The following is a 20,558-nucleotide window of genomic DNA, read 5'->3' as shown; positions in this document are numbered from 1 at the left end:
CAACTAACAAAAAACTCAGTTAACATGGAATTATAAGCGATAGTGTATCACGCTTGAATATATTTTACTTAAAACAAAAATGTGTATTTATTTGCCAATTATTTGATTATGGGTTCATTGGTTTGATAAATCAAAACCATGCGAATAACATAATTTTAATAACAATTTAACAATGTAGTCGTTCTTGTGAGACATACAAACAATGCAAGAAAGCAATTACTAGCGATTTGATCTGTTAAGGGCGGACAAAACTTGTCCCTTCTTTCCTTCTAGGTGCTCTGGCTGGTCTAACAATGAAGTTGACAGAGGACGGATGAACAAGAGGAAAACATTTAATTTTGTACATGCAGGAGTCCCACCAAGACTGGTGAGGCTCTCCCACAGTCGGGCAGTTGAGGCTTGAACGCTACTGAGCTAAGAAGGGGGCAGAGGTCTGGGCTTCAAAGGGAAGACTGTTCACAGGAACATGCGGAGAGGATGTTCAGTAAACAAAAGTTTGCCGGGCCTTGTGGAGACAAGGAGACAGGGAGAAATTTGATCAGGTCCTGTGAGCTCCCCACGGCTCACTGCACCTAGCTCACACTTCGGACTTACCTCTGGTGATAGCTCTCTTCCTGGCCCAGGCCCAGTCACATCCTTGTAGGCAGTAGAGGGGGTGGTAAAAAGTCTACCTGAGTATTTTGGGCCTAATTGTCTTCAGCTCATTAAAACTCCACTCGTCAAAGTGTCTCATGCTGGGAGATTTGTTCTGAACCTTGTCACAAAAGCCACATCAATCATCAAAACAGCGTATTTTATGATTAAACATGGAAAGAACTCCTAGGCCTTCCTTGGAGCTGTGTTAACTTATTCTATTTGACGTTTCCAATGCTAAGAGAAATAGCTGTTCGAAATTTACAAATTTGATTAATGCAGGTGACTTTTTAAGAGGAAACAACTGAATAATCAGATTCACTGAAATCAGGATGTGGGTCCTTTGACATCGAATAACCGTAACTTTGAAAGAAACGTTTTTAAAGGTGACATTTCCCTCCTGTCTGGGATTGCTGTGTTCACGGATTCTAGGGGGTTTTTGCCTGTGACTGCAGTTCAGATTTCACGATAGGACGTACAAACCTTTCAAGAGACCCAGGAAATAAACTAATTCACATAGACTAGAAGCGGCATAGAAACTTAATTTTATTAGAAGATCTTCGTGAGGAAAAACTAAACATTGGCGGAGGTGTACTTCCGTGGAGAGGAATGGAAGACGCCCTCCAGCTTGACTTTGGTGATAAGGGTGTGCTGGTGGCCGAGAACAGCCAGAATAGGCACTGGGACTCATTGGGTGCCAGTATAGTTAAGGTGAAAATCTGACTTACAACGTCCACCTCTCACGTCTGTTGCAAAGGCACATGGTCTCCCCAATGTTTCCTTGCTGTCTTTACTTCACCTGTGTACAATTATGAAACGCATTGTCTGCCTGAACTTATTTCAAACAAGGAGTCCACCGGCCTGCAGGACTAATGCAGGACATATAGGAAGGGGGAGTCTTATTCAGGAGGATTCCATTGAATTAGAAGAGGGAAGGCTAGGCCAAAGTCACAGGCTGCCAAGTTTGGGTTCCACATGGACGTTTGATCCTGCGGGAAGAATCAAGGACACCCAGGTTTTCCTCTTATGGGTTCCTTAGGGCAAAGGTTTGTCTTTTTTGGCAAGGTGACTTCTTTTAATTCAAGGACTCTTGGGTCGATTGACAGGCCTATAAATTCTTTTTAACAGGATTTGCCACTATTCAACACCTGCTATCCCAATGACAGAACGTGAGGCACAGCTCTTTTCCTTGATTAAGTGGATGGCTCTAAAAAGAGCCTTTTGGTTTGGACAGGAGACTTGAGCTCCAGACTAGGCCATATTTCTACTTGCCCTTGGCCTTGTGGTGGCTCTCGGTCTTCTTGGGCAGCAGCACGGCCTGGATGTTGGGCAGGACGCCGCCCTGCGCGATGGTGACGCGGCCCAGCAGCTTGTTGAGCTCCTCGTCGTTGCGGATGGCCAGCTGCAGGTGGCGCGGGATGATGCGCGTCTTCTTGTTGTCGCGGGCCGCGTTGCCCGCCAGCTCCAGGATCTCGGCCGTCAGGTACTCGAGCACGGCCGCCAGGTACACCGGCGCGCCGGCCCCCACCCGCTCGGCGTAGTTGCCCTTGCGGAGCAGGCGGTGCACGCGGCCCACCGGGAACTGCAGCCCGGCCCGCGACGAGCGCGTCTTGGCCTTGGCGCGAGCCTTGCCGCCCTGCTTTCCGCGACCGGACATGACGGAGAAAATATCACAAACCTGGGTATGCTCAGTATGGGCTGAGCCAGAGCTACCCTATTTATAGTCTCTAATGGGCGCAAAAAGAAAACTATTCCATTGGCTAAAATTACAGTTTCGCTGCAACCAATGGGATGCTGGTTTTCAAATACACTTACTTTGATTGAACGAAATTAATACGTGACGTTTGCAGAACTCGCCAATTAGCTACAGGATTTCGTCCAGTGCCTCCTTTGTTTAAGAAGCTGTGGATAAAAAGGACACTTAGAGCCTCATACTCATTCTTTCTGTTTTCAAGTCCGTTAACAGTGGTTCCCGACCATGCCTGAGCCAGCCAAGTCCGCCCCGGCCCCGAAGAAGGGCTCCAAGAAGGCGGTGACCAAGGCGCAGAAGAAGGACGGTAAGAAGCGCAAGCGCAGCCGCAAGGAGAGCTACTCGGTGTACGTGTACAAGGTGCTGAAGCAGGTGCACCCCGACACCGGCATCTCGTCCAAGGCCATGGGCATCATGAACTCGTTCGTCAACGACATCTTCGAGCGCATCGCGGGCGAGGCGTCGCGCCTGGCGCATTACAACAAGCGCTCGACCATCACGTCCCGGGAGATCCAGACGGCCGTGCGCCTGCTGCTGCCCGGGGAGCTGGCCAAGCACGCCGTGTCCGAGGGCACCAAGGCCGTCACCAAGTACACCAGCGCAAAGTGAGCCCGCCGGCTGCAGAGCAATCGGTAAGGCTCGGTCCACCCCCCAAAGGCTCTTTTCAGAGCCACTCAGTCTTCTAAAGGGAACTGGCACTTATTTACACTGGGTCTTTGTTTTCTGTAAAGAAACCGTATCTGAGTCCCGTGTTTTCGTCTCGCTAGAAATTACAGTGTACAGCAAGTTGAAATAACTCCAGAGACGTATTTCTATGGGTTTCGGTCAGGAAGGATCACATTCGTGATCAGACAAGCCTACTGAAAGAAAGCACCCTTTGTCTCAAACAAAACCTGGTCAGCTTTGAACACGTCAGCCTGGCAGGAGGTTCCATGACCACAAAGCTCTGTCCTTAGCTCCCAGGCGCACCTTACAGCGAAGCCCTGGGCACGCGCTGAGAAGCGCACACATCCTTTTATTCGCTACTGTTTCTTTTGGGGATGGTGCCAGCTCTGCTCCCCCAGGTTTGGATTCGCCACTCGCCAGTTAGAAAGGCAGCAGAAGGAAACGGAAGATCCGCGTTCATCGGTGGCCACGTTGGTCTGGGCAGCCAACCAGGGCGCAGCGCGCGGAGTTTAAACTTTACCGCCGGCCGCCCGGTGGTAGTCTGTCCTCACTGGGGTGATTCTGGGCCGTGTGGCTTGGCGTGAGGAGCCGCTGCTGGACTCACTCCCTCGTTTCTCTGGGTGAAATTCCTCTTTAGGGGAGGGATTGGGTTCTGTCCCCTGCCTTTCCTGTCGGAGAATCCATCCCATGGTTTCTTTCTCTCTGTGCGCCTTGCATTTCCTGTTTCTATGGGAAGACGTTTGGAAAGAAAATGAGAAAAGTCAGAGAAGGCTGTTCCTTCATCCCGATTCAGGGAGTACAAATCCTTCTCTCCGCTTTAAGCCTTAGGAATGGCATATTTGAAAATATTTTGGTCTTGGCGGGTGTGTGTGTGTGTGTGTGTGTGTGGAAACACTTCTACATTTGAGTTGGGTTTGCTGAACTTTTTGATAATGCCCTTTGTCCAATGTCAGTACTCCAGTGACTCAGTTCCACCCACAGGTGGCTGGGTGAGAATATTCTCCATTCTTAGTGGCAAAGTAGTAGATGCAGCCACATACTCATGGCCAAAAAGACTAAACAGATATATTGCGGTACATTCACTCGCTAGGAGTCCACATAGCAGGAAAAAGATTAAGATACACAGCAGTGCTTGGTGAAATTTCAGAAACCTAAACCTCAGGAGGTTCATAGATGATAGCCCTCTCTAGGACTCGTAAATACATTACTATTTAAGCTTCTATAGAAGCACGTGTAAGTGTAGGATTCAAAAAACTTTAAGAGCTCCATGTGCGAGTTTTTAAAAATCAGGAAGAGCACACCTCAGTGACTGAGGTAAATAACTTGTTACCAACATTCCAGATTTAGTGCTAGAAGTTCATCATGGGTGTTTGATACAACTTGTTTTACACTTAAGATGTATGTTACACATACTCCCTTTATGTAGCAAATGCTATACTGAAAAATATAATAGGGAAAGAATCTTGCACAAAAATCAATGTCCCATCATCTCGTGTGTCCTAGAGGAAACCTTATAAATGAGAATTAAATACAGTACAGGGTTTCTGTAGATAGAATTAGTTTCTTTGAGGGTGTAGGAGAAAAACACTGACAGGCTATTAAAAAGGCCCATGGGGCGCCTGGGTGGCGCAGTCGGTTAAGTGTCCGATTTCAGCCAGGTCACGATCTCGCGGTCCGTGAGTTCGAGCCCCGCGTCAGGCTCTGGGCTGATGGCTCAGAGCCTGGAGCCTGTTTCCAATTCTGTGTCTCCCTCTCTGTCTGCCCCTCCCCCGTTCATGCTCTGTCTCTCTCGGTCCCAAAAATAAATAAAACGTTGAAAAAAAAAAAATTAAAAAAAAAAAAAAAAAAAAGGCCCATGAATTCAGAAAACTCAAGATGTGGGCTACAATTCAGCCAGAACCCACCTCCAGCGCCTGTAAACTTTTCTGTCTACTCAGCTTCTCAAAATCTTTGGGACAGGTCTCTGGCCTATACATGTGTGTGTGTGTGCATGTGTGTGTGTGTGTTCTGTATATGTTTTATGTATTCATGTGTATGTATGTGTGTATATCCCGTCCTCAATTCTGTTAGAAAAGAAATATTTTAAGTCTATGTATCATTTCTCCTTCCATCGCCCTTCGAGACGGTTGATGACAGGGGCGCCTGGGTGGCTCGGTTGGTTAAGCGTCCGACTTTGGCTCAGGTCATGATCTTGTGGTTCATGGGTGTGAGCCCTAACGTTGGGCTTCAGATTCTGTGTCACCCTCTCTGGGCCTCCCCCACTCACGCTCTCTCTCTCTCAAAAATAAGTAAACATGAAAAAAAATGAAAAAAAGGTAGTTGATGACAGTAAATTTGCCATATATTTGGTTATTTTCATCACTACTTTCAGACCACATATGCCTTTGGTCCTGTCCATTAATCCATTAGTGCAGATAATTGGCGGTAAACTCTGGTCTTTCTGTTTTACAGCATGAGGGACTCGGCAGATAAAATCCAGGGGAGGAAATGAGAGGATTTAGAGGGATTGAGTTATCTACCACATAGATCCTCGGCCTGGGGAACGTGTGTGTGCAGAGATGGGTGCGGATGGCATAGGTACGGGTACAGGTAGGGGTATAGGAATAGGTAGATATGACTTGCACCTGTCAGCAGGAAAGATGTTTTGAAGAACCCGGGAAGGAGGATTCTGAAATCTGTGCAGAATGGACAGGAGCACGCAGAAGGCATTTGTGGTCCCTCTGTACAGGGTTCACACATCGGGTCCATTGCCCTTCAGCATTTAGAAACTTGAAATTCCTGAAAGGAGAGAAAAATAACCCAGTGCTAGATTTTGTGGGTTATTTGCACTTTGGCGATCCAGGCATCTAACCCTTCGTTGTTCAAAGTATCTTGATTAATTTACGGCACTGCTGATCAGTCTTGGGGAAATTGACTTGAGCTCATCCCAATCTGAATGTCACTTCACTGTCTTACACCAGACTGGCTGGTGTCTTCCGTGATCCACATGATGTGCCCCAAGTAATACTTTTTGTCATCTTGTCTCTAAAGAACAACTTTTAGGGCACAAAGGGACAGATTGGAACATAAAAAACAGATGAGAGAATCTTATCCTAAAGGAGAGGCTTTTCCCCAAGTTACATTACCTGAAAATGGCCTTTGTCCAGCCTAGAGAAATTCATGTTTTCTTCATTGAAAACTTCCTTCCAGGTTGAACAAAATGTACTGACAAAAGCTTAACCCTTTTTTTTTTTTTCCTCACTCCTTCCTAGATTTCATGCAGTTTACCAGCCCTCAGGACATTGTATCGGGCACATGACATTAATTTGACCACAACTTCCCTTAGGCACCTGTTAGGTTCCTGGATATGGAAGCATCTCCTCACCCACAACTGTCCAAACCCCTTTAAATGTGTATTGTTTCTGCAGATGGCCCGTTTATCTGCTTCCTAATACCTTTTCTTTTAAGGCTTATTTTTTTTTTTTTTAATTTTTTTTTCAACGTTTATCTATCTTTGGGACAGAGAGAGACAGAGCATGAACGGGGGAGGGGCAGAGAGAGAGGGAGACACAGAATCAGAAACAGGCTCCAGGCTCTGAGCCATCAGCCCAGAGCCCGACGCGGGGCTCGAACTCACGGACCGCGAGATCGTGACCTGGCTGAAGTCGGACGCTTAACCGACTGCGCCACCCAGGCGCCCCAGGCTTATTTATTTTTTTACATTTATTTATTTATTTAGAGAGAGAAAGAAAGAGTGTGCAAGCGGAGAAAGGGCAGAGAGAGAGAGAGAGAGAGAGAGAGAGAGAGAATCCCAAGCAGGCTCCGCACTGTCATCTCAGAGCCCAACTCGAGGCTGGATCCCACGAACAGCGAGATCATGACCTGAGCGGAAACCAAGTCAGACGTTCAACCGACTGAGCCATCCAGGTGCCCTGGCTGCTTCCTAATTGCTTTCAACTTCTATTGAGCTTCTTTTTGAGAAGCTCGCCTTTTCTGATGTTGTCACCTATTCGGCCTCTTGGGAGGTTTCCCGAGAAAAGCAGACATGCGGTATTAAAACACAAAACAAGTTAACAAAGCGCACAAGGAAATTATTTTCCAGACTTGAATAGGGTTAAGAACTTTCTCTCAACTCCTACGGCGTTGAACATACGTGTAAGTATTCCTGGCATCACGACCGACTAGGACTGCTTCAGCTTAAATGAGTTGACTGAGGGCCTGACCAGTACTAGGACGGGGGTCGGGTAGACTACGGGACGAGGACCCCACCCCTGCAGGTGTGCAAGAATCCCAGTGACAGAAAGAAGAACCAAATAAGTGCCTCAGCCAAAGGGCTGGGCTTACATCATTTTGAGGGAGAAATTATGAAAAGCTGTAAGGGAACACTGGAATCCCAAGGATATTAATTTGGGGGGAACCTCATATGTATAGATATTTATTTGTTTTTGAGGAAGAGAATGTGAGCAGGGGAGGGGCAGAAAGAGGGGACAGAAGCAGGCTATGTGCTGAGAGCAGAGAGCCCCAAACATACGGGGCTTGAACTCACGAACCATGAGATCACGACGTGAGCCAAAGTCGGACACTTAACGGACTGAGCCACCCCTGGGGAGAACCTTTAAATTTCAAGGCACCAGGGCAGAGGCTCCAGGCCAGGGCTGCTGAGGCCAGGGGAGGAGAGGAAGGAGCCGTGACCCGCGCTTATCCACACGCCGTGAGGTCTGGTCTCGTGTAGCTTAATAAACAGGTTTCATTTCCCTGACTGCATTTATGAAAGGCAGTGGTTCTCATGTGTGTCATTCCCTGGGCTCCCCTTTTATATCTATTTTTAGTGGCCCCTTTTTCCAGCCTAGAGTTAAATTCTTAGGTAATAACACTTAAACGCATGCATAATTTCTAAAGGTCATGAAACAGTGTAACTATTATATAAAAATGAAATAAGAGACAGTTATTTTAACAATAAAGGAGATGACTTCAACATGAATGCTTGCGTCCTACACAAAAACACATAGAGAAGTAGTTGAGTATTTGCACCTGTACTGGTGAGCAGTGAAACCAGTAGGATGGATGTGTATATATATTAAGACGTTTCTTACAAGGACCCGGCTCCTGTGCCTGGGGAGGCTGACAAGGCCCGAGAGCTGCCGGGTGAGTCAGGAACTGGGAGACCCAGGGAGGCCATGCTGTTCCAGCCTGAAGACCCGCAGGTTTGACACCCAGGCAGAGCCCATGTTTCAGTCTGAGTCCAAAGGCAGGAAGAAGCCAATATCCCAGCTCAAAAGCAGCCAGACATGAATAACTCTCAGTCAAGGGAGGGACAGCCTTTTTGTTCCTTTTCCTGATTTCAACTGATTGAATGTGGCCCACCCACATCAGGGAGAACAATCTGTTTACAAATTAAGTCTACCAATTTATTTTTAATTTTTCTAATGGTTTATTATTCATTTTTGAGAGACAGAGTGCTAGCAGGGGAGGGGCAGAGAGAGAGAGAGAGACACACACACAATCTGAAGGAGGCTCCGGGCTCGGAGCTGTCAGCACAGAGCTGGACGCTGAGCTCAAACGCATGAACCACGAGATCATGACCTGAGCCGAAGTCGGATGCTTAACCGACTGAGTCACCCAGGAGCCCCTTAAGTCTACCAATTTAAATGTCCTTGTCATCCAAAACCCCCTTGACAGAAATACCCAGAATAATGTCTGACCCAGTATCTGGGTAGTGCACGGCACTGTCAGGTTGACACAACAGTCCTCACAGAACCTGTGTGTAGAGTCATCCTGGAGCCACAAAGACCTTGTAGGGTTGACTCGGGTGTTCAAACACTGAAAAGAGACTTAACTCTCAGTGAGGCGACTTTTTTTTTTTCTTTTTGTAAACACCAATGATTCTTGGGGGACATGAGCATGTGAAAGGAACAAAAAGGAAAAAAATCCGGATTTGTCGGAAACTTCAGTGTCCCCTAAACTACACACAAACACGTGGGCAAAGACCTCGTGCTTCTGGGTTCTGGACTTTATCCACAACAGGTCCCGCACCTTCAGATTTACCCGGAGACACTTGGAAGTCGCGTGTCCCCTGACTCCATTCTTCATAGGACACCCAGCAGCCCGTCCGCTCCTGTTAGGGGTGCACCTCCCCCCAGTCACTGGGACAGCCTAAATCCAGTCTGCCTCGTTCCTAGCATGCTCCCGAAGGGCCACTACTGCTCTGCGGGAATGCAGACTCTGGTGACTTTGATCGCACAGGCTCCAGCATGGCAATGTTAAAGGAGAGAGCTGCTGGGAGGCTTCCGAGATGCTGGGGTACCCCCAGAAACAGTCGGCAGTGCTGATAGATCCGTTCGCAGAAGACCTGGAGAGGCGTCAGGCCTGGGTAAGCCAGAAGGTCCACGTGTCTAGCTGAATGGTTCCCAGAAGCTGACCCTGGACATGGGAGTAAGCACAGGCGTGAGACGAGGTGGACAGCTTTGTCTATGTGTGTGCCAGCCCGCCGGCTTTGAACGAAGGCAGCAGCACTGACACTGACATTCAGCTTCAGCCGGAAGAGAATAAACAAGCCGGACACTGAAACACAGGTGGGGGGCCACCTGTGCGGGGCCCACTGTGATACTGGAGCTCCTGTATGTACCCTCGACCCTAAGAACATAGGGGAACTCAGCTCTCCTTGAAATGTGGCGCAGAGGCATGGTGACCCCGGAGGGAATGGACTCCCCACAGCCGCCTCCTGGGTTGGCCTTTACAGCAGTCACCTCCTTGTAGATGCCTCAGAAGCCTCCCTCCCCTGGCCACCTGATACGTATGCACCCGATAGGTCAGCAAGTCGTCTCTCTGTAAAATCTGTCAGAGACGCTGAGGGACACCCCCCCCCCCCCCCCCTTGCTGGAAACTTAATAGACATGGAGTGAGAACACGCTCTGGGAAAGACGAGGCACGTGGGAGCTGCTGGTGCTGGGACAGCGATCCCCAAACCTCAGACTTGACTTTGTTTTCTTGTCCTTCTCACAGACGTGTTGTACAAGCCTAGAAGGAAAGAAATGAAAATAAACGTGTGTGTCTTTGGGGGGCAAAGAGAACTGAAGAGAGAAAGGGGTCCCCCTTTGGAGAAAGGGGATCAATTATTATTGTGTCCGGAGAAGCAGGTGATAAAAAAACAAAACAAAACAAAAACACCATCAGAGGCGTCTGGGTGGCTCAGTCGGTTAAGCGTCTGACTCTTGACCTCAGCTCAGGGCATGGTCTCTCAGTGAGTGAGTTTGAGCCCCGTGTCAGTCTCTGCGCTGACAGTGTGGACCCTGCTTGGGATTCGCTCCCTCTCTGCCTCTCCCCTGCTTGCATGCTCTCTCTCAAAATAAATAAACTTAAAAAAAAAACAAAAGCAAAAACACGGTCACTGTCCTAAAGGACATAGATCATGATGTACAACAACAGAAGGAGCTTTATACGTGATTTATCTGATTCCCGAATCATGATCTGGTATGGTGTGTTCTAAGGGAGGTGGAACAGAATGGGCAAATTCTTCAAAGCAAACCCCAGCATTCAGGGCTCAAGCCACACGGTCCCAAGGATAACTAGTCTGGATTCATTTGTGTAGAAAGAAGCATTATTGTGAAAAGTGTTATTAACGAGGCAAGTGACATTTTAGAGAGGTTTACTCCGGCGGAAGCGTGCAGAGGGAGAAGACTGGGGAGGAAGGCCCCCTCCGCCGTGACTGAGGGATGAAGGGAAGCAGACCCCGAGTCCCTCACTCTGCCCCCTCCACCATCCTATTCCACGCCCCACCTCCTCTGTCCTGGCCACTGAACAGCTTCCACCTGCTGAATGTTCCCAGCCCCTCGCCCCTGCATCCCCCCAGCAGCCCAGAGATCCCTGGGACTTCGTCAGATCAGCTTCAACACTTCCGAGCCCTTACCCTGGTCTCTGAGGGGTCAGGTGCTCCGGCCCAGGGCTGCCTCGGGCCTCCGATCCCCAGGGTCCAGCTGGCCTCCTCTACCCCAGCCTCCCTGACCCCTCCGGCCTTCGCACTACCTCTCCCTCTGCCCGGAATGCTCCCGCACGTTCCTTCTCGCCGCCTCCCTCCCAATGACCCCCCTCCGTGGCTAGGACCGGGCAGCCTCACTGGTATCAGGCAAGAAATTACCTCGAGGTCCCGGCGATCTCCCGCGGAGGGCACGGCACAGAAAGACTCAGACTGCGTCTCAGCGCTCTCACCACAGTGCCTTACTTAAATCAGTTAGAAACCCAGCAAGCAGCAGAGGGGAAGAGAGAGGTTCGGTGCAGGAGGGGGCCGAGCCAGCTACCTGATTCAAGTGTGTGTGACTCTCGTCTATCTGTTCTCTCCGAGCATCAGCCCGCGGGGCAGATGCAGGGCCGGCGGCTGGCCCCACGGAAGCTCGCCCAGGAGTCTGCTCGACAGCCACAGGCATTATTTTTGTTCCCAGACTCCTGGTGTCCCCAGAGTGGGGCTGACTTCAGGCCTCATGATTACCGACTGACGCGAGTCTGGTGAGCGTGAGTTCCAAACATCTAGCATCTCGTATATTTAGTGCAAGAATAGCTCTGGACCCTTTCGCCCCTACGATCTCTACTGAACAACGTATACCCTGTTTCCTATTTACCTCTTCTTATGACATCTTAAAGGTTTTTGCCTCTATGTTACTAATTAAAAGCATACTTGTCTTTTATAATAAAATTACTAATTTTTAAAAGTAAATGTGTGTTACAATCCATGTCATTTGTGGGCGTAATCCCTGGCATATAACGGTAAATATATGCCGGATGGATGAGTCATGCTTTCTTTCCTCTCCAGCTCGTGCTTTTCCTGAATCGTCTGTGCACACATGCCCGCACACACGCACACACGCACAGGCACTGGGAAGGAATCCCACAGACCTGAGTTCTGGTGTGCTAGAGGGCTTGCCATCTGACCTGTCTCGTTTCCAATTGCTCGACTGTAAATTAGAGGAGGGTTTAACAAGACGATCTTTAAGTTACCCTCCGGCATGTAGGGCGTCATCAATAATGTGTGTCTCTGCTCCAGGTTTCCTTGTGCTGTGGCTTCACCTTAGTCCATCAAACACATTTCAACACAATCAAAAGCCTTCTGTCTTTTGATAAGATTGTTAGGAACATTACCGCTAAGATCCAGAAGCAGAGGAAAATTTTCCTATATAACATCAGTGAATTTTGCATAAAGGAATCCGTAAGAGGAGAAATTAAATTTGAGAGCCTTTTCAAGCGGTATAAAGTCAGTAGAGTAACAGATTTACAGACAAGCCCGGGAAATTTTGCAGAACTTAAAAAAAAAAAAAAAGTCTGAGGGGCACCTGGGTGGCTCAGTTGGTCGAGCGTCCAACTCTTAGTTTAGGTTCAGGTCGTGATTTCGTGGTTGGGAGATCGAGCCCCGTATCAGGCTCTGTGCTCCCTCTCTCTCTGCCCCTCCCTTGCTTGCACTCTCTCAAAAAAGAAATTACTTTTGATTATTTGAAAACTAGAGTAAACTTCTCATGAAAGGAGTAACAATGAAGTAACGTTATAGATTGCCATCACTATAAAAAAATTAGGGGCACCCGGGGGGTACAGTTGCTTAAATGTCTGACTCTTGATTTCAGCTCATGATCTCATGGTTTGTTAGTTTGAGCCCCGAGCTGGACTCTGTGCTGATTGATAGCACAGAGCTTGCTTGGGACTCTCTCTCTCCCTCTCTCTCTGCCCCTCCCCCATTCGTGCTCTCTTTCTCTCTCAAAATAAATTGCTGGAAGCCAAGCTAACCCGGCCTGAGTGGCAGGGCCGGGGCTGTGGACGGATTGGTGACTGCAGGGCGGCCCACGACAGTGAAGCTTCTTCTACTCCTGCTTTTAGGTAATTTGGCCTTCAAACTACCTGGGGTATTGTCTGTCGGGGAATTGCCCTCGGCAGGCCCCCTGGGAGAAGAACCATTAGGGAAGAAAATAAGGTTCCGCAAGAAATTGCGGGGCCTTACGTTTAGCCCTCGCCATTCCCTATGGAGACTCCTCTTCGTACAGGAAGGACAGCCTCATACGTTTGCCGGCAAAGAGGGCCTGTAAAGGAGAGACCTATGGATTTGAAAGCCCCACTCCGGCAACTAAGGAGTGTATCTCTGGGCACAGGTGACTTCAACCCCTAGGCCCACCTGGCCCCCCGGAGGCATTCCAGATGATGACTGAACCTAGTCGGTTCATTGGCTCCTAGGTGCATTGTCTCTCTGAGAATGTATGAGGCATGGGTTTCTAAGGCTTTTTCGGCCCCTTTCTGGCACCTCGGACCGAGGCAGACACATTGTTCTTCTGGCCTCATGTGGTTAGGAGGTCATGTCCCTGTCACTGTTCCACTTGAGGTGTTGAGAAATGGAGGGCCTCCCACGAGAACAGCAAAGCAAATGCTTTGTAGATTATAGATAAACGCAGATGCACAACGGAATAATGTAAGAAATTAATCTATACTCAAAGGGTATGCGGGAAAGTTAGGGGAAAATCACCATGTTATTTCTTAAAGGCCCTTTATACATAGGAACATTTTGAAAATTAGGTAATGTTAGATAGATGACGTATGCTACAAGGAAATCACTAGCAAACATAATGCCACGCTTGCTACAATAAATCGGCCAGTTCAACACACTGCTATTTTCTGTGTCCATTTTTATTTTAGTTTTTTATTTTTATTTCTATCTTAGTTTTATTTTCACTTTTTCGCCGACGCCGTTCATCTTTCGGGAACCCCTGGACCTGCCGGAGCTGGACTCCGGCAAAAAAAGAAATAAAAACTTAGAAAAATAAAAGGCAAAGATAACACCACCACACAGCAATTAGAAAGGTCAAAATCTGGAACGCTGAGAACACCAAATGCTGACAAGGACGTGGAGCAAGGTGAACCGTCGGTCGCTGCTGGCGGGAGTGCAAAATGGAAAAGGGTCTTCCATCCTGGAAGAGAGTTTGGTCAATTCTTACGAAACCATACATACGCTTTCCCCATAATCCTGCAATCGCCTTCTTTGGTATTTACCCAAAGGAGTTGAAAACATGTCACACAAAACCTGCACTCAGGCGCATGTAGCAGCTTTGTTCAGAACTGGCAAAACTTGGAAGCAACCGAGACGTCCTTTGGTAAGTGACTGGATGCGCAAACTGGTGCAGCCAGACAACGCTATCACTCAGCGCTAAAAGGAAATGAGCTGACGAGCCGGGAAAAGACGTGCAGGGACCTAAAATGCATATTACGGAGTGAAAGAAGCCAATACAGCGTTACGGAAAAGGTAAAATTATAAAGATAGTAAAACGATCACTGGTTTCCAGGGGCTGAGGGGAGGGAAGGGATGAGTATGTGGAGGGAGCACAGAGGATTTTGAGGGCAGTGAAAACACTGTGTGATGCCATAATGATGGATACATACCATTATCCACTGAGAGTGAACCTGATGTAAACTGTGGACTTTGAGGGGTGCCTGGCTGACTCAGTCGGTTGAGTGTCCGACTTCGGCTCAGGTCACGATCTTGGGATTCGTGGGTTGCAGCCCCGCGTCGGGCTCTGTGCCGACAGCTCAGAGCCTGGAGCCCGCTTCGGATTCTGTGTCGCCCTCTCTCTCTGCCCCTCCCCCGCTCATGCTGTCTCTCTTTGTCTCTCAAACATAAATGTGAAAAGAAAAACCTTTTTTTTAAATAATAAAAAAATAAAAACAAAAAGTCAAAGATAAAGTAACATAGAAGTTGTGGACGTACTTCTTGTATATTTATAAGCTTGTCACTCAAGGGCAGACAAAAAAAAATACTATTCTGCCGATTGATCACTTGAGGCAAAACTTCCCATCTGTTCAAATTGCCTATGAAAATATAGAGACAATTTGGGGCGCCTGGGTGGCGCAGTCGGTTAAGTGTCCGACTTCAGCCAGGTCACGATCTCGCGGTCCGTGAGTTCGAGCCCCGCGTCGGGCTCTGGGCTGCTGGCTCAGAGCCTGGAGCCTGTTTCCGATTCTGTGTCTCCCTCTCTCTCTGCCCCTCCCCCGTTCATGCTCTGTCTCTCTCTGTCCCAAAAAAAATAAATAAACGTTGAAAAAAAAAATTAAAAAAAAAAATAAAGAAAATATAGAGACAACTTAATATGATTAATTTGGAATATGCCAAGAAATAAATAACTGACCAGCCATGAGAAGTCTCTCAAAGGGATGGCCTTGAGACGGGTGAAAAGAGAAGCTAGTCTGAATCTTTGCCTGAGACCTCACATTCAAAGTTGAATAGCTTCAGACATCTTTTTGGAAACCATATTATAATACCTTTGCTAGATGACTTACAATTTCAGATTTCTGAATTTTTATACTAGTGGTGACTTTAAAAGAAAAATTTTAATGCACTGGAACAAAACATAAGAGACAAAATAATTCCCAGAGATTTCCTGAGATGCTTAGAATGAAGAAAAATATCCACCAGTAAGTGTTTTTTGAGTGTGTTTTAACTTTTTAAAATGATTTTTGGGGTGCCTGCGTGGCTCAGTTGGTTAAGTATCTGACTCTTGATTTGGGCTCAGATCATGATCTCACAGTTTGTGAGATGGGGCCCTGCGTAGGGCTCTGTGCTCAGCGTGGAACCTGCTTGAGATTCTCTTTCTCTCTCTGCCCCTCCCCCACTCATGCGTGCACGCTCTCTCAGAATAAACATTAAGAGAAAATAAAACGACTTTATATCACATCTGCTTTAATTGTGAAAATACAGAACAAAGAATTGAGAATATAGGCATGGACTTTTCATGCAAATATTCGGGTGTTGCACAAAAATGTTCAATAATGGTAACTTTTGAAAGTTCCTGCACTTGTGTATGAAAAAAACTAGTATGAAGTACACCCCAATTAATATTAGAAATATGTGCATATGATGTGAATATGGAGTTGTACCTAAAACATGTTCTAATCCAAACGTACTAGCGTTTTTTACTAGTTGGTTCTTGTGAACGTATTTTGAGAACATGGAACTATAAAAAATTCTTGCACTCAAATTTGAGGGGTAGCATTGTATAAATGTAACACTGGATTTTTAAAATTAATTCTTGGGGCACCTGGGTGGCTCAGTTGGTTAAGAGTCCGACTTGGCTCAGGTCACCATCTCATTGTTCCTGAGTTCAAGACCCGCGTGGGGCTCTGTGCTGACAGCTCAGAGCCTGGAGCCTGCTTTGGATTCTGAGTCTCCCTCTCTCTCTGCCCCTCCCCTGCTCACACTCTGTCTCTCTCTTCATCTCAAAAATAAGTAAACATTAAACAAAATTAAAAAATAATTCTTGATAGTAACGTGATTGTTCTGTAGCTTTTTAATTTAATTCCACCACCAACATTTTAAACTCACATCTTGAAATAAAGTAATAGAACGTTAAGGTATCCTGCAAGTGTTAATACATTTGTATTTGGCCAAATACAATTATTTATATTTGTCTCCAAGCAACTGAAACTTAATACTGCGTGCAACTAAAATAACTATACCATGAGTGTGTGTACATGTATATGTATATATGTATTTGTGCATGTATGTCACATACATAAATGTATTATTTATACACACGCTAGAATAAATTCTATTTTAATTTCTCCAATGCTTTTACTCCAAGGGGATTCCAAAAAATTCAAAAGCATTGGCTATCTGGTTTTTGATTATTTCATGCTCCCAGCACGGAACAGCAGTGAGATGGAAAATACAGATAGATGCAATCCTGACATCTTAGCTATATATTCTGTAAGCCCAAATACACTACACACATACATATATACGTACACACCCTAAAACAAAATTATACATAACACATTTTTATATTTTTTCATTTATATTGTATCTAATGGAATTAATGGAATAATCAGAAACTGGACAATTGCTGACCCCTTATTTTTTTAGTACTCTCTTGGGGTAAGAATGTTAGAAAAATTAAAACTTCGTATTCCTTTCAAAGAAGAGGCATGCAGCCGATAATGACCGGGAGAACCATTTGGGGCTACATGTGCAAAGAGAGCACACGGACAGCATCCTCATATTTATTCCGTGGACTATATTAATTCTTTCAGAAGTTCAAGGTGGAATATTAAAATTACTAATTTATTATGAGTATTCTTTACAAAACTTTGTCTATGTTTATTTATTTTTGAGAGCCAGAGAGACAGAGCACGGGCAGGGGAGGGGCAGAGAGAGAGGGAGACACGGAATCTGAAGCAGGCTCCAGGTTCTGAGCTGTCAGCACGGTGCTCGAACTCAGACCGTGAGATCATGACCTGAGTGAAAGTCCGATGCTCAACCATCTGAGCACCCAGGCGCCCCATGAGTATTTTAACACATACCTGGATAGGAGTCCATTGTGCCTTTTCTAAAATTTGTAATTATATTGTTTTTTGAAACTCTTTATTTAGATTGAGCCCCCAAATCTGGTAAATTAACCTTGATAAGGTGATGTCTTATATTGGCAGAGAAGAATGAAGCAATTAGCTCAGGAAGAAAAGTGAGTTAGAGTTAAAAAGAAAAAAATTATTCTGGACCGAGATAAAGGACTGTCAGAGAAGAGTGTAAGATGCACTTGGCCTCTGAAAACAGCATCTGCCACTGAAGTGTTCTTGAGCCTCTGGAGTCAGGCAGGCGCACCAGTGGTCACAGAGAACTAACTACCCAACGTAAGCCCTAGAGTGGAGATTTTGGTCTCTCTTTATTCCCCAGAAGCCCTGGAAGAGGTAGTGATTACAAGTTTTGAGTTAATGCGTCCAAGACATTACTGACTGAAAGTAAGGCCGATCTTAGATGTCCGGACTAACAGTAACAGTAAAAAGAGAGGGGAGGCAAGAAAGTATGCAAGAATCATGTTTAAACCGTGCAAATTGGAGAATTAAAATTAAACAAACTGGCACCTGGCTCACTCAGTTGGTACAGCATGTGACTCAATCTCAGGGTCAGGAGTTCAAGCCCCGCATTGGGCGTGGAGCCTAGTTAAGAAAAAAATGAAAACGCTGTAGATCAAGGCTCAAAAAAGAGCTCCCTGCCTTTTTATTCACTGAAATTTCATTTCAGGAGAGCGGATTTCATTTTAATGACAGCCATCATTGGGCATGCAGACCGATTCGCAAGGCCTTCTCAAATTATTCTGTGTCTCAGCTCCTGCCAAGGGTATCCCCAATGCTACCTACCACCAGACAACAAAATATGATTCTCAAAATATGATCTGGGGACACATGGGGGTCTCTGAGACCCTTCTGGTGGGTGTGTGAGACTAAATTTATTTGTGTAATACTGAAACTTACTTAACTTTTCCACTCTCATTTTCATTTGACAATCATATTGCAATAGATTGACCGCAGAAACAAATACTGTACATGAATCTAGCTGTCTTCTATTAAGCCAGAAATTAAAGATATTTCCAAAATGTAAACACAATTCCACTCTTCTTCCTGAATTTTGTTATTCTGGAAAACTGTAAGTATTTCTCATAAAATATGTATGTTGCCGTAAAATGGGAGTTGCCTACGTGAAACTCACAACGAACAGACACGGGTTCCAGAAAAGAGGGCATTACAATGTGAGATAGAGGAGGCAGGCTCAGGATGCACCTTTCTGGAACTTCACTAGGAAAAATGGGGTGGAGTGAGGTGTGCCTTGGAAGGCATACCCAGGAAAACATGCAAAAAGTGACCCCTAGAAAAATTCAAGTCTGAAAGTAGTGCCTGGATTAGCAATCCTCATCCTCAAGGGGTGAACGGAGGTGATTAATTTAGGTTCTCATTTTCCTCTCTGTCCCCATCTTTATCCCAACACCATTTTGGTTACTTGGTGGAAACGTAGGCCTACAATGAGAGGTAGCAGAAAGGTCCGTACTCAGCATTGACCGTAAAGAATGTTAAAGGGACTGTGACTTGGTAAGTTTCCTTTAAACCAATTTATGTGATTCAGAGCCTTCCAATGGGAAGGGGGAGGGAGGACAGGGGAGATACTGATAAACGGTGGTATTCCGTAAGGGGAGAGAAACAGATGTTCAGCCAGTTAAGATTTTCACTAGAAGCTGAAAGATATTTTCTTCTCGTCGTACTTTAAAATTTTCTCACTAATTAACCGAACGAGTGATTCTTGGTGTGAGAATTTAGATATTAAGTGAAATACAATAAAATTATTTTGGGGTGTCTGATGTTTGTGAGACTAAAAAAACGACAATAACACCTTCAGATCTTATTGGAAACACAAGGCTAAAATGTAGCTTTTGCACAAATTAAGAAGCACGGACCAAAGCCTTCAGATTAAAAATTGCATTTACCTACCTCTAAATCGGGATAAAATGGGCACTGGTGGTTTTGGAAAGCGTAGATGGCTGTGAAAGAAAGCCCGTGGGGGCGTCTGACCCCTACCTTGGAGGCACCTTGTACACGTACACGGGGCGGGGGCGGGGGGCGCGATCTCCCGGCGGCTGCGCTCGCGCCTCTTGCCGTCCTTCGGCGCCTCGGTCACCGCCTCCTTGGAGCCCTCCTTCGGGGCGGGAGCGGACTTGGCTGGCTCAGGCAGGGCCGGGAGCAGTTGCTGAAGGGCTTGAGAATAAGAGGGAAAATGAGAAGGGGGCTCTACGTGCCTCTGTTCACAGCTTGTTAGCCTTGACTGGTCTTGTCACGGAGCACAGGAACCACCCCCGCCCCCCAAGCCGAAAGACTGGAGAAAAACTGGGGGTCTCTAGGTTCTCTTTATGCACAGCTTCTCACGCGAAGAAAATTAAACAAACCGGGTGTCTAATTGGTGGTAAATTCTACAGGGCATCATGTGGTTGTATCCAATCAAAATAAGTGTATTTGAAAAGCCAGGATTCCATTGGCTTAAATAAGACTGGAATTTTAGCCAATGGGACAGCTTTATTTTGGCGCCGCGTGAGGACTATAAGTAGTGAAGCTGTGTCTCATCCTACCCACCCACATTCTAGTCCTTGGTGAATTGCTTCCTGTCGTTATGTCTGGGCGCGGGAAGCAGGGCGGCAAGGCTCGCGCCAAGGCCAAGACGCGCTCGTCGCGGGCCGGGCTGCAGTTCCCGGTGGGCCGCGTGCACCGCCTGCTCCGCAAGGGCAACTACGCCGAGCGGGTGGGGGCCGGCGCGCCGGTGTACCTGGCGGCCGTGCTGGAGTACCTGACGGCCGAGATCCTGGAGCTGGCGGGCAACGCGGCCCGCGACAACAAGAAGACGCGCATCATCCCGCGCCACCTGCAGCTGGCCATCCGCAACGACGAGGAGCTCAACAAGCTGCTGGGCCGCGTGACCATCGCGCAGGGCGGCGTCCTGCCCAACATCCAGGCCGTGCTGCTGCCCAAGAAGACCGAGAGCCACCACAAGGCCAAGGGCAAATAAGGTCTCCCTAGCAACTTGCGAACCAAAGGCTCTTTTCAGAGCCACTCACTATTTCTGGGAAAGAGCTGGGACAGTAGTTAAGGGTCTACCTAATGTGCCACGGAACTTTAAAGCCCAGCCCATCTGCGCTCAATACGTGTACCAATCAAGATCCTCCTGCCTGCAAGGATACCCAGGAAAAGAACCAATTAG

The 20,558-nt window shown here is 46.9% G+C and overlaps 4 protein-coding genes across 4 annotated transcripts in view; 2 read left to right on the top strand and 2 right to left on the bottom strand.

Annotated features, from left to right (window-relative positions):
- LOC122490252 overlaps positions 1-20,558 on the bottom strand; it is a 33,096-nt gene that overhangs the window by 6,738 nt on the left and 5,800 nt on the right. The gene's annotated exons all lie outside the window — the stretch shown is intronic.
- LOC122489124 (histone H2A type 1-E) lies at positions 1,163-2,305 on the bottom strand. The gene has a single exon (XM_043590642.1). It carries the CDS (start codon positions 2,288-2,290, stop codon positions 1,898-1,900), a length of 393 nt encoding a protein of 130 aa, XP_043446577.1. The 5' UTR covers positions 2,291-2,305; the 3' UTR covers positions 1,163-1,897.
- LOC122489129 (histone H2B type 1-K) lies at positions 2,551-13,738 on the top strand. The gene is made up of 2 exons (XM_043590648.1): positions 2,551-3,015; positions 13,716-13,738. Exon 1 carries the CDS (start codon positions 2,612-2,614, stop codon positions 2,990-2,992), a length of 381 nt encoding a protein of 126 aa, XP_043446583.1. The 5' UTR covers positions 2,551-2,611; the 3' UTR covers positions 2,993-3,015; positions 13,716-13,738.
- LOC122489127 (histone H2A type 1-E) lies at positions 19,974-20,414 on the top strand. Its single transcript, XM_043590646.1, has one exon. The coding sequence runs from the start codon at positions 19,974-19,976 to the stop codon at positions 20,364-20,366; it is 393 nt and encodes a 130-aa protein (XP_043446581.1). The 3' UTR covers positions 20,367-20,414.

The sequence above is a fragment of the Prionailurus bengalensis genome, chromosome B2 (assembly GCF_016509475.1).
Source record: "Prionailurus bengalensis isolate Pbe53 chromosome B2, Fcat_Pben_1.1_paternal_pri, whole genome shotgun sequence".
Taxonomy (NCBI): domain Eukaryota; kingdom Metazoa; phylum Chordata; class Mammalia; order Carnivora; family Felidae; genus Prionailurus; species Prionailurus bengalensis.
The sequence above is the reverse complement of the archived record's forward strand: the minus strand, read 5'-3'. Positions and strand labels throughout refer to the sequence as shown.

What these genes read in the sequence shown, in the direction of transcription:
- LOC122489124 (XM_043590642.1), bottom strand. Translation starts at nt 2,290, where the DNA reads ATGTCCGGTCGCGGAAAGCAGGGCGGCAAGGCTCGCGCCAAGGCCAAG.
- LOC122489129 (XM_043590648.1), top strand. Translation starts at nt 2,612, where the DNA reads ATGCCTGAGCCAGCCAAGTCCGCCCCGGCCCCGAAGAAGGGCTCCAAG.
- LOC122489127 (XM_043590646.1), top strand. Translation starts at nt 19,974, where the DNA reads ATGTCTGGGCGCGGGAAGCAGGGCGGCAAGGCTCGCGCCAAGGCCAAG.